The 25,302-nt window shown below is 43.1% G+C and overlaps 1 protein-coding gene across 1 annotated transcript in view; it reads right to left on the bottom strand.

Moving 5' to 3' along the window:
• The window catches only part of tnfrsf21 (tumor necrosis factor receptor superfamily, member 21), a 54,642-nt gene extending 31,893 nt beyond the window's left edge, over positions 1-22,749 (bottom strand). Inside the window, exons 1-3 of the mRNA XM_084081673.1 lie at positions 22,349-22,749; positions 12,438-13,179; positions 7,412-8,050 (exon numbers count right to left, since the gene is read on the bottom strand). Of these exons, the coding sequence (XP_083937799.1) occupies positions 7,412-8,050; positions 12,438-13,179; positions 22,349-22,378 (1,411 nt within the window). The 5' untranslated portion in view covers positions 22,379-22,749. The remainder of the gene's footprint in view (positions 1-7,411; positions 8,051-12,437; positions 13,180-22,348) is intronic.
• Positions 22,750-25,302: the final 2,553 nt, after the last annotated feature.

Here is a 25,302-nt window from a genome sequence, read left to right on the forward strand (position 1 = left end):
CTGGGTTCCACTACAAATGACTACCCTTTTTGCTGGACTACCTCAAAAGACTCCAGCTCATTCAAAATGCTTTAGCCAGAAGAATCCCTGGGATAAGAAAAGCCGAACACATAACTTCAATTACTTCATTGGCCTCCTGTAAGCTACATAATTGATTTCACGGCAGTACAGCTCCTAAATACTTATTTGACCTGTTGACTACCTAGAAGTTTCAGATACTCAGGTACTGCTCTCCTAACTAGGACTACATAGTCTTAGAGTAACATGTAAATATGCTGAAGATGCATTTAGTACTATGGTCCTACACTATGGAACACACTTGCTGATGACCAGATCTGCAACAACTGTATTATCTTTGAAAAGCAGGTTTAAGATATTGTTTTCCCAGGCCTTCGGTTAGTTAAATTGTGCGTGCACGCGGCATTACTGAGCAGCACTTTGGACATCATGTCCAGAGCGCCCGCATTGCGTTTATTGATGCCCGCAACGTTTTGAACCTATTAATCATTGCTGTGCTCAAACGTCCTGTCATCTGTTATTAGCACAAATAGCTTTAGCTGAAACAACATAAACATGGACTTCTCATGGTTATGTAACGAACGATTCAACGCCGGTTCCTAAATTACCGTGTTGTCAGACCCAATCAGGAGGATCAAATGACCGGCGCTCCTCTGCAAAAGTTGAGCTATTGTTTGCTTGAAGCGCCCAGGGCACTCGGCCAAAAACGCTGGGAGACGAGAGCGGCGACAGCACTGAAGCGCGATGCTCGGGCGCTGGGAAGAGGAGCGCACCATAGAAATGCATGGCAGACAGGCGCTGCCAGCTCAGAAAAAAAGGTTTTCTGTGGGCATAACCTCTAAATGCTTTATGCATAGGTGCTGCCACTTTGATTGTGTATAATGTTGCATAATTCTCTGGCAGGGGAGAGGGAGACTAAATGTGAAATACATCAAGTCTACCTGGTATGAAATGTGCTACACAAATACAATTGACTAGCTTGAATTGAGTACAGGCACAGGGACAAACCTAACCTAAGTTTAGGCCCTGTTTGCGGGGGGTTTCCGAGGTTAATCAAACTAATCTATTTAATTTATAATAACTAATTATCGATAATAGAATAAAATAATAGATCCCTATTTTGGGCATGTCATTAGATGAAAACTTTCTACAATCTACAAGCTCACCTCTTTTAAGGTTGTAGATTGTCTATTTTCACTATTTTTCCGTGCCACTGATGTGTGACAAAGAATAAAATAACGCTTAAAAAAACTGCGCTTCTCGAATATTTAATTAATCTAAAAAGTAATCAATAAAAGGATCGCTTAGAAACGTATCAATAGTTGCGGCCCTCATATCATAGTCATGATTAGTGGGGTTTCCACTATAGGGCCACCCAAGCCTCCTCATATTTACGATACTCGGTTTGCTCCAAAGCATTTTTTTTACTGCCAGCAGACAAGACTTACCAGCTGGACTATACTATAGTTTCATATAAACAAATAACTTCTTCAGATCATGTGCTATAAAAACATTTTTACCTAGGTTGCTGGCCCTGGCAAGCCTCGTTTGGCCAAACAGTGTAAAAGTAGCAATTTTGACTACTTCCTGGCTTGCTATCAGAGAATGCCAGGTCTGTGTGTGATCCTTTCTTCAATGTTTCCCTTTCTTTTTTCATTTATTGCCTGGCTGTTTTAACTGTTCTTGTAAAAGTGGTATTACAACCGTCCCAGGGAGCCAGTCATGCACCTTGGGTGGATTAAAAAGCTGTTTTGTTTTATGTTGGAGGGAATAAATAGCAGTGTAAAGTGCCTATTTGGGCTGCATGTGCATACATACGTATCGGTATAAATACATACACATGGGCACATGCTTTTATCAACACATACCTGTACACGCACACACGCACACACGCACGCACGCACGCACACACGCACGCACACACGCACACGCACACACACGCACACACACACACGCACGCACGCACACGCGCACACACACGCTAAGAAGTAAATTACCCGTACAAAGAGGGGAGAACACACACATACACCATGCACACGCATAAACATGATCAGCTCAAATGTAAAACCAGGCAACCATTTAAAGAAACATGCAATGCCTCTTAAGCACCCTGCTGTAAATTTGAATTGGTCTGAAATATCGTTAAATTATTTGAAAGGGGAGGAGGTACTGATAAACAAATTCCTTCTGCATCTGTACTTATTTGGAGAAAGAAATTTTGCTCAGACGAGGTTAAGTTGTGACATAGCAAAGAATCAGCTATGTTTATCTGCTACTTTTATCATTCTTATTATCTTTGACCCTTTACATTCAACATTCCAAAAAGAGCACGTCTCCTCCGAATTGAGATAAAAGCGAGTAAGCACTTTACTAGACGGAACAATAGATTACTACTCACTGTACTCAGGGGCGTCATTTGGGGTCCCATGTCTCAATTGCCCCCGCCCTTAAATCTTAATTATTTTATTGGTAGGTGTGGCGTGCCACGTCAGCAATCCATCGCCCAGGGGTCAAGCTCATTGTAACGGGGACAGACTACCGCGTTCTCGGCTGATACCAACAATAAGCCTCGCCGACCTACTTACTTTTATGCATATCTGCAACCATACGTTCATTAGCCACTTTCAAACTGCCGTCGCTATTTTGGGCATTTTGTTATAGGTGAATATTTTCAAAAACCTTAAAAATGTTTCTTTCTTCAAAAATCCTGCACGTCTTTTTTTAATGAAATTACGCATTTGTTGCTACTTTACATTTACTACAAAATCGGTTCTGAATTCATGGTAGGCCAAAATGGACTTGCTTCGAGGGTAAAGTACCTGCCCACCACCGTGGAGTGTAGGGGTTTGAATCCTCCACGGTGAATCCAGCTTGCCGAGTGTCTATACGAACACAATTGGCCATGTTTGGGGGTTGGGAAGCCGGGGCGGGGAGGGCGATCTTTGTCAATGCACGTACTCCTACGTGCTGGCCACGGCACCTGTCAGTGGGGAATGTTGAACGGGAGGAGTAGGCGCTACGTCCCTCCCGGTAGGGGCTCCTCATTGTCAGGGGAGCCAGTAGGGTACAACATCAGTAGCAAGCAGTGGGAGGAATTGATTGGCATAATGACTAAATTGGGAGAAAAAGGGCCCACTCTAAATTGACCCATTAAAACCGGGAACGCATCTGTGTAACCACTTTAACCATTATTTTATACTTTTGCTATTCAAAAATAGCAGATATAGAAGTGCCGCGCTATGAGCTTGTAGATCTACTATTTTTGAAAAATCGTGAACATTTATGCAAATCTTGTCCCTGGAACAACATATTTTGAGATGGGGGTCCACGGCCCAAATACATATAATTGTGGAGGTCCTTGACATTAAAAAGTTTGAGAACCACTGATATAACAACATACGTTTTTCAGAAAACTGTTATAGGATTTAGAAGACATTTGTAGAACATAACAAGGCAGTGCGTGGAATGAACAATTATATGTGCGATGGTGTCACCCCCTCCACCACCACCTCTCTCACTCTCTCTGTCAGGCCACCTGGTAGCTAGAGTCTCTGGGATATCAAGTGTTGCTGCTCGGTAATGTCTGGGAGACCCCAGGTCTGCTGTGCTTCTCTATAACATTTCCCCCGTGTCAAACTCAAGACACTTCCCCCGCCCCAATTTTTTTCCCCCTTTCTCCATCTCTCTTTGTCTCTCTCTCCCTCTCTATCTCTATATCCGTGTAAGAGGAGCGATCGACCCAGTAACGGGCCTCGCCAACCAGCCAGCCAACCCCGGTGCAGTTGGAACCAGATCATTCCGGTTCTCTGTGGTCAGTCAGTGAGGGGGAGAGAGAAAGCGAGAGAAAGGGAGAGAGATACAGGCGGGTGGCTCAACTTTATCACAGCTCTCACTCTCTCACACGCGCGCACGTGCACACACACACACACACACACACACACACACACACACACACACACACACACACACACACACACACACACACACACACACACACACACACACACACACACACACACACACACACACACACACACACACACACACACACACACACGCTCCTGGGAGGGGAATGGAGGGATGAGGGCCAGTCAAAGGGGTTTCAGAGAGTTGGGTATCACAGACAGGAGGTGTCTTGAGCTTGTGTTTCTTGGGTCTCTCTCTTCACTCTCTCCCACCGTGTGAAATGACAACAGGGTATGTTGACAGACATTGTGTCAATATGACGGAAGAAGCAGGCAAAGATACAGAGAGATAAGAGGAATACTAGAGAGACGGTGCTCAAAATGAGTCTTTCTATAGTGTTACAGTTTGGAGCTCCAGTGTACCTTCAAAACTGGGTTCCCTCGCTTACAATTAAAACATTTTTTACCATTCAGCTTTCGATTTGATGCAGAAAATAAAGTCTGTTTTTAACATAAGTCTTGAGAGCTTCACATTACATTATGGATGTTAATATCTCAACCGTAAATTTTGAAGCCATTACGTTGTTTTTGTTGTTGTTGTTTACTTATATTATGTAATTGTGCGTGTGGTTAAACATTTCAGCCAGAACCCATTGCAACAATTACATTGGGAGTCTGCGGTACAGAACTAGAGACAGACCAATGGCATATTTTTGGCATTCTTATAATAGAGTCTGATTACCGGGAAATCTTGTCAACTAGACTAGAGTTTGGGCCGCTACGCAGCCCTCACACCTACGTTATGCCGATCCGATGCCGATCCGATGGTTATGTATGAGTTATGGTGACGTGCCTATATGTGAATCAGGTTTGTTTATGGTTATGTCTGAGTCAGAGTGACGTCAAGAGTTCCGCCGGCCGGCCAGTCCTCCCTTAAGCCAATTTGAATATAGAATACGTGCAAAATGTTCTAATCAATTTGAAAAAACTTGATTTGAGAACAGTTTCTGTTTGAGAACATTTGACTTATACACAAATAAATGTATAGAAATAAACTTTTATCTTTAATAACTTTTTATTTAACCACTATACATACCACTAACCATTATAAGCCCTATTCAAAAATCTTCAAAAGTAGCAGCTCTACAAGCTCACAAGGGAAGGTGATGCATTCTGAGCATGTAGATCTGCTGCTTTTTAATTTTTTATCCTATGACCTACTCAAAATAGTAATGCCAGGTTTAAAGTGGATACAAAACGGGACACATCGGCTGCATGATTGCCGATACCGAATACCGATGCCATCAAAAAAGTCAGATAATGGCCAATTTATCGGCCAAACCGATATATCGGTGGGGCTCTATATACTGTAGAACCCATGTATGGTGGAGGTATCTTCCAGCTTGGACTAAATAATGATGTCATCCCTTCAGGATCCATACAAAGTAGGCGTGGAGAGAAGGACAAAAACAAAGACAAGAAAGCGGTAAGAAGTGGAAACGTGTGTGTTGGGGGGGTGGCTGTCAGTGGTGCAGTGAGGTCATGTCCTTGCTTGTGTAACTGTCACCTCTCCATGCTGTATGCTCTGGGGCAGAATCGATTGGATTTAGGTTTCCCTGCTGTTACGACACCAACAGATGGTCTTGCAGGGAAAGATCCAGAGTGTTACTCTATAAATACCATGGGGAACAATGGTTGACTTTGTGTGTGTCTGTGTACACGCATGCATGTGTGCGTGTGTGAGGACAGTTGGCCGCTACGGGTGGGTGCCCTGTTTTTATCATTACCACATAGTTTTTCTTGAGAGCCAATATTGATTTTTCTTTCTGGATTTCCCTTTTTGTTTGATTTTGTTTCTTACACCCAGGGAAATGTCCAATTGTTTGCCTTTCCAGGTAAACATATTTTCTCTCAGCGAGATATCAAAATGAGGTCACATTGAGTGAAATGTAACTGGATCATGATGCTGTGGAAACCTGTGGATCTCTCAGACCCTGTCTAACCATAAACACGTAAGAGAAGCTATGAATGTTCAAGATTGCCATGAAGATATCGTACCGTATCGTAAATTCACATGTTCATCTTAGTGTTGCGCAGAATCGCAGAGACCTTTCAGATCTAATCTCAAGCATAACAGTCTAGATTACCTGGTGCTAAGCATTTTACTTTGTTCCATTAAAGTGACAAAAATATTGTGTTTGTTTAGCCCAAAGTGTCAAACATGAGCTTTAAATTTTAGCTAGCTCTCTGTTCTAATACTCCCTACCATCCTCCAAGTGACTGACACAAAGATGTCAGCCACACCAAAGTAGCTTCTAAAACCTTTCAGTCCTTAAAGCAGTCAATATGGCCAAAAAAACGGGTCCTGGAGCAAGTTTAACCCATACTATACTCTACCAGCTAATGTACCCAAAACATATAAACACGCCATGTGACAAGCCCCATTAGCAAACCTCTCTCTGTCAGTCAGGACTGCAGTCACTCCCTATCATCCGCCGCAGTCTGAAAGCCCCACCTCTTCAGGCTCCACCACCTCATTTACAGTCAACCTCAATCCTCCAGTAATATACTATACAACCCCTAATGGCCCTCGACTCCGTCTGGCACTATTATCTTTGTGTCTTCACTTCTTGCTTGTGGGCTACTTAACCCATTCAAAGCATCATGTGGAAAGCATCTGTGTCATTTTAGATTTTAGCAATTTTAGCTGTCAGGCAGAAACCTTGCATCTTCATGTTTCAACTTTTAATGCCCTACTTCATCATACAAGAGTGTCGCACAAAAGTAGTGAAAATAGCTTGTAGATCGTCTATTTTCACTATTTTAAAATGTTTTAAAAATGATAATAAAGGTTTTCACACGACAACAACAATATACTTACGTTTTTCAGAAAACTGTTAGGGTTTATAAAGGCATTTTTAAAATCGGCCTCTAAATGGGAATAATGCTAGGTATGTTATTTACACAGATGCTACTGTAGGTATGCTCTTAGCCAGATAGTTATTATACGTAGATGCTCAGTATGTTATGCTTGGTATGTTCTAAGATGCTTACTAGGTTCTTCGATAGATGATAGTTATGTTTTTACATAAATGCTTACTATGTTCTTTGCTAGATGCTGGGTAGATACTAGGTATGTTCTTGGATGCCAGCAATGTTCTTAGCTATTGTAGATGCTAGGTATGTTCAACAATCAATAGTATACTAGATATGATAGATGCTAGATTAGATACTAGGTATGTTCTTAGATACTACTGTAGATGATATATATATATGTTCCTAGATAGATGCTAGGTATGTTTTAGATACTGTAGATGTTAGGTATGTTCCTAGATAGAAACATTCTTTAACCATTTACAAACATTTGACCATTTACCCCGTTGTTCATGTTCATGAGTCTCTTACTCTGACCTCACACTTAAAAAGCAAGTCGTTCTGGATGATATTGTCGACCTGCTACTGTAACAAAAACCCAGAAGAGGACTCACCCTGTCCGTTAGAATAGTAGATCCACTTCTCCTTGATCTGCGTGGGCGGCCCCGACGGCTTCTTCTGTATAGCCTTCTCCACGATGCTACTGGGGTCCTGCCGAGGACCCTTCTTCAACACCCGGGAGCTGCGCTTCACGCTGCACACCACGATCACCACCAGCACCAGCAGCAGGAACAGCACGATCATCCAGGGGAGGTGCTCGTTGATGTCAAAGTGCCGCTGGGCGCTCGGCCGCGGGGACCCCCTGCGGGTGGGCCTGTAGTAGTCTCTGGAGACACCGCTGCCTCCTGCTCCACCCGCGCTCCCCTGGGCCCCTCCGACGCCTCGACCGATGCCGAACCCGGACCCTGCGGCCACACTGTCCTCCGCCCCCTCCATGGCCCTCTTGTTGGGGGTGTCGGGGTTCGGGTGGGTGCGGTGGTGTTGTTTACGGGCTGGGGAGGGTGGAGTCCGTGCGGGGGATTCCTGCTCGTTCGAGTCGTCCTGCAGGGCCTCTGGAGGCGAAGGCGTGGCAGACCAGCTCATGACCAGACCCTCTGCATGGTGGGCCTCGCCAGGAGGGATGGCAGCCTCCTCTTCTCCCGTTGGTGTTGCTGTGGGGGACCAGCCATCAAGTAACTGTTGGTTGTTGGTCTCTGAGAGAGAGAAAGTAAAAACAAATAGAAATAATAGAGAAAAGAAGAGAAAAAAAGAAAGAAAAAAGTCAGAGAAAACAGAGAGAGGAGGAGAACAGATGTTTCGTCACTTCAGAGACAGAATTCGGACACTTTCACACCACAAACAGAATGGGAGCCCTTCCTCTCCTTCCCCACCCCCCTTTCCCTCTCCTCTACATCTCCCTTCTTCTACTCTCCGTCTCCGTCTCTCCCTCACTCAATCTCAATCGCCATGCCCAGGCCTTTTGCTGAAAACATACAAATAAGGGAGAAAACATCCGGGACGGGATTTGTTGTTGTTATTCTTTGTTTTAGTCCATGGAAAAGAACCGGAACAGTAGATCGATTTTCCACTCTCATTAGACTCTTATCGATTGCAATACAACAGCATATAGTTCCCAACTGCTGAACTCAATATGCCTCTAGAACTGCTAATGGGATCAGTGTTGTATAATAGCATTATACTGCACTGTGAACATTTGCAGGATTGTCCCTTGGATGAGTGGTAATCTGTGTCATCCTCTTATTAACAGGTACAGAGGCACAACATCTGGTAATCTCACAAAGTGAGGTTGTTGTTTTAACAGGCAAAAAGTTTAATCCAGTCCAGTCAAATTTGTGAATTAAATGAAAAATTATGTATTGAAAATAATTGAGTAGAATCTAATTTAATAAAGAAAAATAAATACATAAAAAAAAGAATCAGAATCAAATCGAATTAGAAGTATCCATGACCGATCGATTTCTTTCTTACGTGATACACCTGTTCACTAAACGTTTGATTAGCTCTGTAATTACACACACACACACACACACACACACACACACACACAGTTCTCCTTACTCCATCCTCTCCCCCTTTTCAACCTCTGTCACACTTGTTTTGTAACCTTAGGACCCTTTTGTCTTTCCGCCCCACCCTCATCATTGACGGTAACAGAGACCTGAAGGACAAGAACACTCATGATGTAATAGTGCCCTCCCCCCTCAAACAAACAGCCATGTCAGTTTAAAGGGGGGGGGGGGGGGGGGGGGGGGGGGTCAGGTTACGACTGGTTCCATGACTAATAACTGACTCACCGACTGACTGACTGACTGACTGACTAGGGGGCAGCAGGGGGTACAGAGGGAGAGAGGCACTGGAAATGTGATGAGAGAGAGGGGGGGGCACTATTGTTGTTTTCTAGAACAGACTAGAAAACAACAGAGTGGGACTTTGTCTTCTGATATTATTTAACCACCCGTAAGCCCTATTTTATACTTTCTAGATACTTTTCTAAACTAGAGTTCTCAACGGGCCTGAAAATTAAGGCCTGGCCCTAACTAGGCCGGCCCGAACAATTACCATAATTTTAAAGCCTGAAAACCCGAAAAACCCGAACAAGTGTCATTATGTGCTTAATGTCCTTAAAGTCACGCATCAAACAAGCTTTGAACTGAGCAGATTGGACCTTCCGTTCCAGAGATAATGGCCAAAACAACTTAAAAACGTCAACTTTCGCAGTTTCTTTCTCTTATAACATAGGCAAGGAAGGTCGGACGGCAACGAAATAGAAACCTGAGTAAAGTTCACTTTGAGCTGCATCCAACGCATCCACTGCCATTTCTGTCAGCCTTACCGTTCAGCCGCTAGGGGCAGTTGAAATTAGCCCGACTAATTAGCATATATTTTCGGCCCGGCCCGGCCTGAAAACGTTGGGTCGGGTCCCGGGCAGAATTTGAGAACTCTAGTATAAACCTCCTTTACATTGTCCTCTCATGCCTACATATCAAGCCCTTAAACATAAAGTCCTGTACCTTGTACACTGGCTGAGGGAAAGTCAACATGTTATTTATATTACATGCTACAAATCATTCTGCCCTGTGTCCACAGGCCTAGTCTTTTTAACTAGTCGATATGTTAAAGGTTTTTGATGGATTTTGTTGCTAAGCAAGCACTGCAGCTATTGTGAACCCACTTCAAGCACGTCACTTGGCTAAAAGTTACGTATGTAAACCAAAACTTATCACAATGTTAGTGCTCTGTAAATATCGTAAACGCCCCTGAAAGTATTTTTGTATCATAGCCTACCCTACAGTACAAAGTCATGTACTTATGATAATGAACATTAATATTCTCACTATGTATTCACCATGGACTAGTATGTGTACATTGTGTGCCCAACTTAGTCACAGGCTTACGCAAGCTGTTATTGTGTGGTCACAGTAACGGACTCAGTTCCCAGAATGGACACATTTTTCTTTGTGACAACTCCAAAAAAGAAGGACATCCGTTGGCTTGGAGACCAATGGGTGGCATCTCCCTGACTAAGGAATGTCACTATACACACCAGAGTTTGTGTCATCTCTCTGTGGCTTTTTTTCTTTCAGTACTGTGTGTGTGTGTGTGTGTGTGTGTGTGTGTGTGTGTGTGTGTGTGTGTGTGTGTGTGTGTGTGTGTGTGTGTGTGTGTGTGTGTGTGTGTGTGTGTGTGTGTGTGTGTCGTGTGTGTGTGTGTGTGTGTGTGTGTGTGTGTGTGTGTGTGTGTGTGTGTGTGTGTGCGTGCGTGCAATGCATGCACATGCATTAGTGTGTAGTACACAGTCTAAAAGTCAGCATGGAGGGCATGTTTGTGTTTGGGCCTACCACTGTATGTGTGTGTGTGTGCGTGCACGGAGGGATGTGTAAATACATGCAAACACACACTGATCCTTCAAAACAGGAAGGTAATTAGTCTTGTGTTTTCAGGCGTGACATGTCTTAGCACGTTGCTGTCGGGCCGAAACCTTGTATCTCTCCATATTTTATTTTTGTAATGTTTTTTTACGTAAATTAACGCTCTACTTCATCATACTACAGTGTCACACAAAAGTAGCAAAGATAGCTGATCTACAAGCTCACAACGCAATGCTTTGTGCGCTTGTAGTTCAGCTATTTTTGCAAATGTTTTAAAGTTTTTAAAGTGAGAGAGGTTTAATCTGTCTGTGTGGATGTTATAAATATTCTAACCAATGAAGTATTAACAAGAACGTGTGACTAAATAATAACTACTTTGGATCCATTGGAACATAGGTTTTTTGTTTTGTTTTGTTTTTCCTGAGGTTTTGGACATACAAGGTTTCCACTGACAGAGACGAAGTGCAGTGATGGAACCAGCATAATCTGGTCACGAAGACCAAACATGTCACATCACATCACAGACGTTCGGTCATCAATCTGCCATGTCCAAATAAGGGTGAGATCATGGTTACCAGAACGGGTTATTCTGGATAAAAACCTGATCCTTAAACACTCCCCATACAGCAATAATAACAGTACAATTTCCCCACCATGCATACCTGCAGAGGTGGAAAAAGTACTGACATTCTTTTACTTAAGTAAAAATATCAATATGGCAATGTAGAAATACTTTAAGTACCAAAAGTAAAAGTACTCATTATGCAGAATGTCCCCATTTCACAAGTTTTCAAATGTATACAAATCTTTTGAAAATAGTAGATCTACAAGCTCACAATGCTTTGCATTGCGACGCATTGTGAGCTTGTAGATCGGCTATTTTCAAATGGCCGAAATGAATACAGGGCTGAAGTTGGTAGTGTATGTTTTGTAATAATAATAAAAAATAATTAACTAGTAACGAGAGTTACTAAAGAAAATTGGAATTACTGAGTAAAAACAAAACCGCCGTAGCGAACCGCCGAAAAACAAATCACCATTACACCACTGACAATAACAGTACAATTTCCCCACCATGCATACCTGAATATTTCCACACCTTTTTTCAAGCCAAGTGCTCTGTTGCTAATGGTGGCTGAGTGCTAAAATGTGCGATTTAGCTGTGAAATATGAATGTGAAACATGTGAGACTGTTCCACCAGAAATAATAAGACTAAGAAGTTTCCGCTGTATAGAATGGTCTCTGGTGCATGTGGTTAAATACAACAATTCAATGCGGCCCAAGGGACAGGAGCCTATCTTGATGTACACCCCCTGGATGATGCTAGAATGTTGCAGGGGCATAGCCCCAATCCAACCCCTTGTTGCTGAGTGCCAAGCAGGGAGGCAATGGGTCCCAATCTCAGGGCGGACACTGAGCTGGTTTAATATATGAAAATAATATATTATTATAATATTAGTGGGCATGTAAATGCATCGTCCTCCAGCAAACCAAAAGCATCAACCCGCTGGTTATTCTCATTTTCTACTGCTATGACGTAAACTAAGCACCAGTCATTTAACAACGCATAGCCAGCCAGACCTCTGTCTCTTCTTGTACGCCTGACGAGACAGAGGTCTGGAGACGTGCGATTACCAGTCATTCAACGTTTTGGCAGGATGGGAGGCAGATTTCACGAGGAAACAGAGTTTAAGTTGGGAGTGGTCTTACCTTTATGTGCTGATGATGATGATGATGAGGGCGTTGACGAAGAGGACAGGGGTTCCTGTACAAAGGCAGAGGCAGGCCGCATGGGGCCTGGCGGAGTGGTGTTGGGAGAGGAAGAGGAAGATGAAGAAGGGCTCGTAGAAAGGGGGCCGCAGGTGTTATCGGTCTCCCGAGTGCCTGGCGTGAGCACCGCTAACAACTGGGCCCGGCAGTCCGTGTGCGCCCGGCACCTCAGCGTTCTAGATGCCATGTCTGAGTAAGTCCCCTTGGCGCAGGGCTTGCAACGCACGTCTTCCGTGGCGCTCCCGCGGCGCTTGACGCCGGTGCCGGGCGTGCACAGCGAGTGCGGCCTGCACTGAGCCCCACTATCGCTGCCGTTCTGCCCTGAAGCGGCCACAAAGAAGTTCTCCGGGGGGCAGGCACAGACACGGTCCTGCGTGGGTGTGCACAGCACCTTCTCCACGAAATCCACAGGGCATGGGAGCCTGCAGCGGTGGCAGTGCTGCACGCCGTTCTCGCCCCGAGTGAAGGAGCCCTGAGGACAGGGACTGCACTCCCGCACAGCGGTCGTGGAGCAGTGGGAGGACACGTAGGTGCCCGCCGGACACTTGTCACAGACCAGCGGGGTGCCCGTATCGGGGTCTGCATGCTGGTAGTGGCGCGGGGAGAGGAGGGGCTGGTCGGCCAGGCTGCTGATGCTCAACGCCTTGACAACCCAGCTGTCGGTGATCACCATGCACAGCAGCTAAGAGAGGGAGAGAGAGAGACAAGATGAGAGAGGTAGTACCGGTGGAAGAGAGAGAGAGAGAGAGAGGATGGGAGAAACATAAGATGAGAGAGGCAGAAACATCAGAAGAGAGAGAATGAGAGCATAAGAGAAGAGAGAGAGAATGAGAGGGAGACAAAGAGACAGTTTAAGCCAAATACTGGCAATATTTGCAAAAGTATTATTTATTGAGTATGAATTGCTTAACCCCAGACCTTAATAAAACTGATATTTATCAGTATCACTGGGTGAGCTGATATGAAGTGACAATAGTAATACATAAGTAGAGTAGAGCACAACTAAAAGCTACAAGAAAAAACACTGGTGACTCAATCCATTTGGCTGGAGTCATTTCACATATTCACTATGAGTCATCCTATCCCTTAGGAAAGTCGGTTGACCATTAAGTGCTGCCCACCGTCTACGACTACTGTAATGACAAATGCACATTACTGTAGCTACCTTTGAAGTACTCTTTGTTGCTAAGCGACGGCTAGCAATCCATTAGAGTGACAACTGGTTCTGGCTTTTTCCCTTTATGCCCTTCTCTCTCTTCTCTGGGAGGCCACCAACAGGTTTTAAGGGAATCATTCTTATGACTAATGATATACAAACACCCCTCCACCCCCCACCCACAAACACACAAACACACACACAAACACACACACACACACACACACACACACACACACACACACGTCAGGACAACTGTATCTTAATAGCATGTGATATTTTTCAGAGCCGTCACTGAGCGAGTGAGTATTCTGTGAAATCCTTGGGTTTCGCCAGTAACCATGACATTTTCATGTAAACATGACATTTTCATGTTTAAACATTTGCATATTTATTTATGATCATTCACAAGGGCCTTTCATGTTGTGAATGAAAGTCCCATTAACCCCCATCGCATGAAAGCCGTTGGAAAAGCCACTGTTGCTTTAGTGTTTAAGTAGCGTGCCAACAATAATATTCCCATTGCATCCCACCCTGTAGCTGTGTGACAAAATGACTGAATGCGGCACGTCGCCGAGCCATGGGTCGTCCTCCGTGAGCTCATGAGAACACTCTTGGTGAAGGGAGTACAGCCCGGCCGATGTATGACTTTTTATCTGCAATTATGTGTCCGATCATGTGTACGGATTTGTAACCACTTAGTTTCAACCTGGCGTCCCTGTTTTGGCCTTGTCATTATAGGTGAACATTCTCGACGTTTTTTCACACTACATGACATCATACACACCTCATCCTAAGGACCGCAATAGAAACAAGCTGTAAGCTTTTTTGCGTTATCGTTTTGATTACGGTGGGTCAGATGATGTACAGTATACTATGTTACATGTGGCATGTTTTTATTTCATGATCAATAAAGATATCGCTCAATCAAAAGGTTTTAAAAACATTACATCTACAAGCTCACAATGCATCACAACTAGATGCCTTTTGAGTTTGTAAATTGTAAATTTGCACTTTTTTTATATTTTTGTTCAAATAATATAAAGTTCACTTTATGTGTATTTTATATGTACTAGTTTGCTTAGTAGTTAAATGTTCTGAAATAGAAACTTTACTAAAAGTCTTTCTAATTGATGCGAAAATGTTGAACTTCTCGACAAAACATCAGTCCAAACATTGGCCCAGTACTCTCTAGAATCGGGATTGGCATCGGACACGAAAATCTGGCATCGCTTGGGCTTTAGAGAGGAGATAAGATGGGGAGATGAAGAGAAAGACAGAAGAAAAAAAAACAGGAAACAGACATGACGTGCACGCTCGCTCGCGCGTGCATGCGGGCGGGCGTGCGGGTCTGTGTGTGTGGTCCTGGTCCACATATGTGCACGTGTCCGTATGTGAGAACTGTGCATCCACATGCTGAATGTGAATGAAGATTAGGAGCTTTCCCACCAGACCCATAAACACAAGGCCAGGGGTGGATCGGGAGGGGGGGGGGGGGGGGGGGGCAGGGGGCTGTTGACGGACAGAACAAACAGGATTTGGTGGTTCTGAAGTGGTGCACTGAGGGGAGAATTCTGCTGACGGTGCACGTGAATGTGAATTCTTTCTGATGGGATGCATACACGCACGCACACACTCACGTGTGCACGAGCACGTGCAGTGGAGTGAGTACAATTGTACTGTTATCCATGTTAACTCAGGCGTCCCTATTTTGGGCAATATTTAAAAAAAGAATCAAAATTGCAGTGGTGGAAATAAATTCATAAATCTGCAAAGTAACTAGTAACTAAAGTTTTCAAATAATTGTAGTGGAGTAAAAGTACAATATTTGGACCCGAGATGTAGTGGAGTAGAAGTAAAAGCATTGGAAATTGAAAATACTCAAGTAAAGTACAAATACCTCAAAATTCTACTTAAGTACAGTACTTGAGTAAATGTACTTAGTTAGTTTACACCACTGCAAAATTGAAAAAAAAGATTGGCTATTTTAGATATCTGTCGTACGACAAAGTATGTACAGTAGGGCTTACAGTAAGTGGTTAATTATGGGGTGGAAGTGCTTAATGGGGGACAATCCCACCCGTTCAACTCTTTCCATTCATTCCCAGAGGCATGACAGAGTACGTCTTCAACACCATGCTCATTACTGATGTCAATGCACCCATTCACCATGAGGAGCCAATGAGAAGAGGGAATGCATGCTCACGCTGCCACTAACAGGGAACCTGCTGTGTGTTACCGCATAATAGATGACCCTGCTAGTCCTCCTCTGAGACTGAAACTATCCATTATCTGCTTAGCGATTATTCTATCGATTACTTTTTCAATTAATCGAATAAATGAGTAGAGCGTTTTACAGTATATATATATATATATATATATATATATATATATATATATATATATATATATATATATATATATATATATATATATCAATGAATTACACAAAAACAAATCTAATAGATTGTTTATAATCAACTAAATCAATTAGTCTTATTAACCACTTAAAGCCCAGTTTTATTCTTTGAATTGCGCCACTTTGCAAGCTTGTAGATTGGCTATTTTCAGTTTTTCACTACTCAATAGAAAATCTATTATTTGATTAAAATCAACATGGATTTAGTTTTATTAACTGTTGCAACCCTATCCTCCGTCTTTTCTCTTAAATTTTTAATTGAATTAAAAAATGTTGTACAGGCATGCCCTCTGCATATGTACTGTATACGTTACACAGTATATTAGCTTATTCTGTGAATAGGCAACCCCTGCATGAGTCTGCTTCTAAGTTAATGATGACTAACTACAATAATGGATTCTAAATCAAAACATCCACAACAGAATAATGAGTGTATTAATGAAAGAAGGAAATGCAACTTTAAAAAGGTTATTGAAAATGTAATCTGCAGACATGGGCTGAACTGGAGATGAACTATCGTACAGGTTCCTTCTATTCCACAAAGACAACTTTCAAACATTACATGACTAATATGCCAGTAAGTGATGTTATACCGCTCATAGGAAAACGTACAGTACTTTTTCCACACTATATATGGAAACTTCTAGACATATGTTTCTATGGATAATTCCCTTCCAGAGAACTCCAATCCTCAACACCAAAACACATCAGCACCATGCTAGGAATTGACTTAATCTACAAATAAAAATGAAATCCATTGGGGTATAACAAAACTTAAAACGTTTCCAAAGCTCACTGACTCTGAGAAACAATACAAAGGTTGTGAAAGGCTTTCCTTAACTTTACATGACCTCATTTCTTCATCCGCAGACCTGATTTGCTCTCCTCCACTGGCTGGCTGACTGTCACTCCTCTCATTGTCACTCTATCTGTCGCTCTTTGTTTGTCTCCTCTCTGGGTGGCAGTGGCTCAGGAGGTAGAGCAGGCGAGGTGACAAGTATGTGGAAGTGTCCTTGAGCAAGACGCTAGACCCCTGGCTGACCCCGACCACCACACACATGCGTGCACGCATGTGCGCACACACGCACGCACACACACACACACACACACACACACACACACACACACTCACACACACACACACACACACACACACACACACACACACACACACACACACACACACACACACACACACACACACACACACACACACACACACGCACACACACACACACACACAGGGCCCGACCGATGCCCGATTTTTTCGTCTGATGAGTTTGGAGTCCCAGCCCACCAATTATCAATTCCAATCAATTTGAAAACATTTGGTTTGATTAAAGCAAAATATGGTTGCCAGGTTGAAAGCGGTTAAAAATCTGGTCACATTGGCTGCATAATTGCCGAAAGAGATAAAAAGAAAGTATGGCAAATAATGGCTGGACCGATATAATGTATCGCTCTGGTTCTAACACACACACACACACACATACACACACCTCTTTCTCCGTTTCTCATTGGCATGCAGTCGTGTTGTCTGATGCGGAGAGGCTGGGCTATACAGTGACATATAAGTTAGAAGTAACGTTCAGCGAGTGCAGAACAGTGTAGCCTTGTGATAAGGCTCTGTGGGGTACACAGTGTCCCCACTCCTAACACAACACTGTTTTAGCTGCAGGGACCATCTGACATCCTTTTTCATCCAATTAAACCAATATTATACAATGTGTGTGTGTGTGTGTGTGTGTGTGTGTGTGTGTGTGTGTGTGTGTGTGTGTGTGTGTGTGTGTGTGTGTGTGTGTATGTGTGTGTGTGTGTGTGTGTGTGTGTGTGTGTGTGTGTGTGTGTGTGTGTGTGTGTGTGTGTGTTCCTAACGTGTCTGATGTTCAGGAACAGCCAGTTCCTTGCAGCCAAAACTGGCCGATAACAACAACCTGTCGCGTGTCACGACCACACTTCCTGTCTGGCAAAGAAAAAGATATAAAGCAAAGAGAGGAGACACAAGAAGTGCACTGTTGGCATTTTGTCAGGAGACAACTGCTGCTGTTGCCACAGACACATACACACACACACAGACACACACATCCCCACCCACACACACACACACACACAGGAGACAGGCGCTGTCTGCCCGCCCCCCACCACTGCAGTGGTACTGGCTAAGCAAAGCAAATGAATCACTTTCAATTCCAGGGCCAGCCAGACTCATTCCTCTTATTATGCCAGCCATGTCTCTATTCCTCTCTGCATCGCTCAGCTGCCTGGCATGACAGACAGACAGACAGACAGACAGACAGACAGACAGACAGACAGACAGACAGACAGACCACCCACCCAACCCACCCCATCCAGCCAGCCAGCCAGCCAGCCAGAGACTGTATCGAACAAGAGAATTACATAATGAGACATTTTACCTGATATGTTGCATTCTTCTGGCTCGGTGGGGCTGATTATTTGTCAACTTTTCATTGTTTCATTGTGATCGAATGTTAAATCGTGTAAAGTGCAATGTTGAGAATTTGATGTTTTGGATAGCACCACTATCCAAAACAACACCACATCACTAGCCTGGCATCTGTGTGTAATGTCTTTTACTAAGTCTGCATTGCCCCAATGTCACAAAGACGATTTTCTATAGACCTACAGCTGCTGTACTTGGTCAATTACCAAAATGCCAGTTATGTTTCAGAACAATATTATGCTAATATTAAATTAGAGAGGAGAGGAGAGGATCAAAGAGAGGAGAAGAGAAGATAAGAGAGGGGAGGAGTGGAGAAGAGTCAAAAACAGGGGAGAAGAGGTAAGGGGGGGGGGGGGGGGGGGTTATAAGGGTGGAGTCGGCAGCCAGCGAGGCAGAACCTGATTACCAGTGTGCCAGTAACAGACAGCGTGGTGGCACGGCACTGCACCACTGCAGAGCTGCTTCCTGTCGAGACGTCATGCACACACGCGCTCAGCAGTACACACACATTCAGAATGTGCGCGACACACACAAGCACACAAACCACAAATACTCAGCAAAACGCTGCTTGCACCCCCTGACATCCTAAGTCCCTGGCTGACTGAACAGAACACCCTGTAATGTAGCCTCCAGCCACAGCCAACCCGAGAAACACCCAAAGACACACCCATCGGGGCCAATTTGTTTGTAGGGGACAAACACAAGAGCAGAAATTATGAGTATTCAAATTGTGGTTGCGTTTCAGCTCTCAGTGACACGCCTGACCTGTATGTGTTGAACATACACATTTATCTGCAACAATCTAACATGAATGAGCTTCTTTGCATGTGACAGGTGTAGGTGTACCGTCCGCGTCCGTGACTGCATGATTTGACTGGTACAGGCCTTGTCAAACTGCAAGGGTCAAGTGTCTATGACTGTGTGTGCGCGACTGTGTGTGGGTGTTAACGTATAACATCTCAAAAATCTAGTCCTTCACCATATCCAAGCCCGTGGCTAACACACACAAAGGGCAAGCGAACGCCTCAAACCAGTAACCTAATATGAACAACAGAAAGGGGATATTTTGGCAAGTGTGTGTTTTTACATTTTGTAACAACATCCAAAAATAGCCAGAATGTCTGTGCATGTGGATGCCATGCATGCCATTGTTGTCCGCCCTGGAACCCTTTGCATCGGCAGACCAGGGCAGTCAATCCAGATGCCCCTCACCCTCATATACAATATATATGATTTAAGAGCAAAATGGCCACTGTGTGAACATGGTCAATTGAGGAGGTGCAAGTTCAATTCAAGTCCATAAGCAGGATTCTGGTTCTATATACAAATTTAGTGGAGGTTTAGTGAAATTGGAATTCAGTTATATGTCGGTCTGTTTTGACATAATACTGCTTTACATTACAGCTTTGGGAAAGCCCTCTTTGTTGTACATGGGATAAAATGATGACTCAGCACAATATAACTTCTGTGTTGGATGTAGCATGGACGTGTATGTGTGTGTGTGTGTGTGTGTGTGTGTGTGTGTGTGTGTGTGTGTGTGTGTGTGTGTGTGTGTGTGTGTGTGTGTGTGTGTGTGTGTGTGTGTGTGTGTGTGTGTGTGTGTGGCCTTGTGATAAGGCTCTGTGGGGTACACAGTGTCCCCACTCCTGACACAACACTGTTTTAGCAGCAGGGACCATCTGACATCCTTTTTCATCCAAGCACCTGTTGCACTGTAAGTCCTCATGCCACTCTGGGTTATGCCCGTGCAGCTCATAGAGAGCAAGCCTGTTTAGGGTCAGTCATGCTTTAATTCTGCACTGACAATATCCAGAGCCAAGCCTCCATCACCGGCCACTAGTGAATATTATTTGTGCTGAAGAGGCAGTGTCCTGCCAGTGCCTCAGACAGGGAGTGTTAGAACTTGAAGAAATCTAGGAGGAAACCAACGTACAACCTCACAACTTGTTGCATTGTAGATCAGCTATTTTCACTATTTTGAAAGTTTTTTTTTTAATGTATTTATTTAAAATTTTCACCTACTAGAGGTACGAGCCACTACGCCGCCCTCACATCTAGAGTTCGGACCCTACGTCGCACTGCCTATCGGACTTATATGCCCATATACGGAGATCTCTGTATCTGTCCCTTTTATGCCAATTATGTGGAAATCCCTGATGTCATCAGTATATGGCCATATATGGGCATACCCCCTTTTGTGCCCATATATGGAGCTGATTGATTTGTTTGTGCCCGATGCCATGATGACACAGGTTAGACGACACACTCCATATTTGGGCGTAGCTGCATTGGGAACTCCTTATATGGTTATATATATATAATTCTAATATAGAATAATGAGAAAATAGGGATTGATTATGAATCAATTATTTTATCAAATTATCAATATTTGTTAACAGATTAAATTGATTATTTTGATTAATTGGTGCACCCCTAATTTATGACAGGAAATACCTGTATATCTGATTTGGTAGAAATTTGTTTAGGCTACTGCAAGTATGTCATGAGCCAAATTGACCCAAATGATCCATTCAGGTCCATTTCTACCCTCTTAAGAGTTATATTAATACTGGATTGTTAACACCGGATTTTACTGTGTTCTTGGAATCTAATACTGTATGATTCCTGTCATTCAATGTGTTGCGCCTTGTTATATGATAAATCATAGTGAGTGATCAAAGTTTTCCTGGGCAGCCAGTAAACTATCTAGACTCCAGTGGAGTTGTAATCGTAAAAAGACAGTGAAACACTAATTTAGGTAGCCTACAATCTGTAATAGAATAGTGCACTTAGCGTATAACTTTAAGTGCAGCTGTACGTTGTCAATACAAAATCAAAGCACAAAAAAACATTTTGTTCGGAACACTTCAGTACACACCAATTCAACATTGTGGAGGTTTCACAGTCCCCACTGTTACTGGCCCACACAGATGATCATTCATTTTGCCAAGGTACTATAAATTCTACTACATTGTACATTGTAGCTTACTTCCTATGTTTATCATGATTCATAAAGCTCCCACAAAGAGAGAGACCTCCCTCTCTGTTCACAAATGTCAAGATCAGAGGAAGGCAAGGCGGATCCACATCTCAATTGCAGCCAATCTCTGCTACACAGTGTGTGATGAAACAAAGGTCTTTGTTTGGGATGCCTTGTCAGAGGGGGGACCAGCTCTTATAATTTGGCTAAATACTCCTGGGAAATTATTAGTTTCATTCCAAAATGCTATGCCATTAGAATCAGTGATTTCCTACTATGTTTTATCCTTGGATAAATAGAAATGGATAGGGCCTACACATTTTGATAAGACCATATCATCTGTACTTTTGAAATAGGCAGCCTTGGCTTTTGGACAATTCATCATGAACTAATTCCTCTATGCCTTGTGTCAAAAATATATGGTTTAAAATGATACAATAGATAAATAGGTTCATTGTGAAATAATAGCATCAACTGACATTTCCAGGTGAACAAAAGTTCAAATTAAACAATAGATTGCAGTGCTCTTGTTCTCCATCCTTCCACTGCCCTCTGTTTTGTGCATTTCATCAATAGATGAATAACGTAGAAATTACACAGGTTAAATTAATTGTTTTATTTTGTTTAAGTACATGGGGTACACAATAATCAAAACGATTAAGAGGCTCATCTCTTCTACTTGGCTAATAATAAGCAATAAGTTGTACTGCTACAGATCGGGGCAGGGTCTGTACAAAAACAGGCACTGCGCCTTTAAGTCGAGAACCTGCTAGGGGAATCCTGAACATCCAAGAAGAAATAAAATAATGAATAAATCACATATCAATGAACTCACCGCCTGCAGTGGCATAAAAATGACAGCCATTCCGCTGCTCACGATTCTTCCTCGATGTAAAATAGACAACCGGCTAAAATCGGCACCGGACAAGTGTTGGTAGCAACAGAACCGCTTGGTTTCATCTCCCAAGGTGTCTCCGTCTCATCCTCCTCGCATCGCATCAGCTCAGGACAGCCAGGCGCACTGCTGCCATCATGACCACGTCTGTACAAAAAACAGTCTCAGCAACTAACTGGCAGGCTTCCCCTCAGGTCTTTATAGTCTGTGTCTCGAAGTGGACCGGTTTCAAGTAATACGGGATGAGAGCTTGGTTCATCAAGAACGCTGTAATTCCCATAGCGATGATGGATAAGGAACATACACACACACACACAGGCTGTAGGGGAGGCTTATTGCTGCTCTCTGTGCCGCAGCAGCAGCGCACACTACACTGTAGTCAGAGCCAGGTCCGGGCGGGGCGGGCGCTGCCGACACGCGTCACCAATGAAAAGCCCGCAACGAGTCCCCGTTTCCGGACAGATAGATACATGTGCTGCTCTGGCTCATACCAGAGCCTTCTATTGGCTCTGGCTCACACCGGTTCGTGGAGGAAAAAAATGGTTCCCTCACATGGCGTTCACTGTGTGTCAGACGTACCTATAAAGTTTGAGCCTCAAACTTTGAGGGTTAGGTTTTGCCCAAACTGCTGACTATGTTGTGTGTGTGTGTGTGTGTGTGTGTGTGTGTGTGTGTGTGTGTGTGTGTGTGTGTGTGTGTGTGTGTGTGTGTGTGTGTGTGTCACAGATCTTCTCTTGTGGGGGTCCCTGACAAATCTTTTCAAACGGGGGTCTGGGTGGCCCCCCAAATTATTTTGGGCGGCCACAGATGATTTAGCTTAATGTGCAACATTGTTTTCTCACTCAACAGTAAACAAAACAACATACAGTATACTGTACAGGGTATCTGCATATTTCTAAAGTGACAATTTAATATATTCTAAGACCTACACATCTACAGAGAGAGAGAAAGAGAGAGAGAGAGAGAGAGAGAGTTTAAAATAATAGAACAGAATGATTCTCAATCTTTTATTATTTCAATGACAGTTTGATATGCATATGGCCAAAGACCCCCATTTGTTATGCCTACTTGTTTTCCCCTCTGTGACCCTAATATACTCAATGTTCTACGTTAACTCTGAGGATAATGGTTGACTGTTTCCATTTGTAGCCTATCAATCATTTAGCTGAGGAACAGCTGGAACCCCCACGAGGAGGTCCCTACTGAGAACCAGTTAAATAGAATATAGCCTTCAGTATGTCACTTCAGTATGTTCACATTTTGCTCAAAACAGGTTATCTCTCACTCAAGCTTGGTAAAGATAAGTTTTCACAAATAATAGCCTCCATTACTGTGTCCCATTTTGAAATGTGATCTAACATCATTTTACCAATGTTGGTACTGTGTAATACCCTTTTTTACTACTGCTACACCTGACTCTTGAAACCTGATTGCTCTCTACACTGACCTCTGATGTAAGCCAAAACACAAGACGCTACCCTGTATGCAGGGTTCTATTTGGAAAACAAAAACAAAGGAGGTGATATTTTCTTAAACACTTAAGTCCTGTATTCTTATTTGTGTGACATTAGCAAAAATAGCCGATAGTGGCAGTTGTGAGCTGGTGGATTGGTTGGTTCTGCTGTTTTTGAATTAAACATTAATTTATTTATTTATTTCAATCTACTACTTTTCGAAAATATGATTTATTTTTCATTGAGATAGTTGGATTTGTTTTTCATTTATTTTTGTATTTTTACTTTTATTGTTTTATTGTGACTTTTCTCTCTTGTATGATGTTTCGAAACAAATAAAAAACGATGTTAAAAAAACATAAAAATTAAACATATCAGACAATCTACATTTCCCAAAAGGAGACACATGTATTTAATTCAGTCTGTCCAGAAGCAAGGATAAATATAACATATGTAGCCTATATCCCTGCTCAGTTATGTCCAGTTTATAGAACAGAATCAACCAGAATTTAACAAGGCTATAGTGAGGACTTACTCATTATACCTTTCAGGAATTCTACTGATGCTCTCATCCAGAATGATATACAATGACATTTCACTCACAGTAGAATACGTATACATTCCTAGATCACGATGCAAGCAAACAATTAGAAAGGACTGGAGGATTCACAGCCGCAGTAAACAGATAATACCCTGATCCGACAACAGGTCATACAAGATAGGAGAATGCGCATCAGTCCGGTTTCACTACAGGGTCACAGAAAACCTTAAATACTGGTTGCTTTCTTGAATAGACGGTTTGTCATTTGACGCCAGACCCCAGAGATATTATAAGAATATTTTCCAAGTATATAGTTTCCAAGCATACGGCTATAGTTAGTAAAGAAAATAAAAAAATAGGAAGAAGCAAAAACCTGTTGTGTTTACAGTCCTGTGCTCTAAAAACGTCAACTGGCAACATAACAGTCTTCAAGCATGCTGTGGAACTAGGCTACATTTTCTTATCCCTGATTTGTTGATGAGCACCATGGAGGCAGTGATCTGCCCATAGAACTACTGTAATATTAAAACAGACCTTGGCCATGCAGGCAATCAGTGTTTTATTCACAGTGATTATCTTGTAAGTACACTCAAATAGCACCCGAGGAAGTGCACAGTAAAATCCTCAATGTTAAAGTATCGATTTTTAACTCTGAGTGTACAAATGTAACCAAATGGGCCCATACGACAGTGGTGTCTCAAACTTTTCATATCAACGACCCCCACATTGATATGTATTGGCCACCCAGACCCCCATTTGTAATAAATAAACTAAGGCTCAAGTGTTTTAAACTGTTCCTTGTTTTGCTGGAGACCCCATGGAACCCACTTTAGGACCGCCGGCGTCCCTGGACCCCCCTTTGAGAACCAGTGCCGTAAGCGGCCATTTGGTTACATTTG

This window comes from Gymnoscopelus microlampas (assembly GCF_963454915.1).
Source record: "Gymnoscopelus microlampas genome assembly, chromosome: 16".
In the NCBI taxonomy this organism is placed as follows: domain Eukaryota; kingdom Metazoa; phylum Chordata; class Actinopteri; order Myctophiformes; family Myctophidae; genus Gymnoscopelus; species Gymnoscopelus microlampas.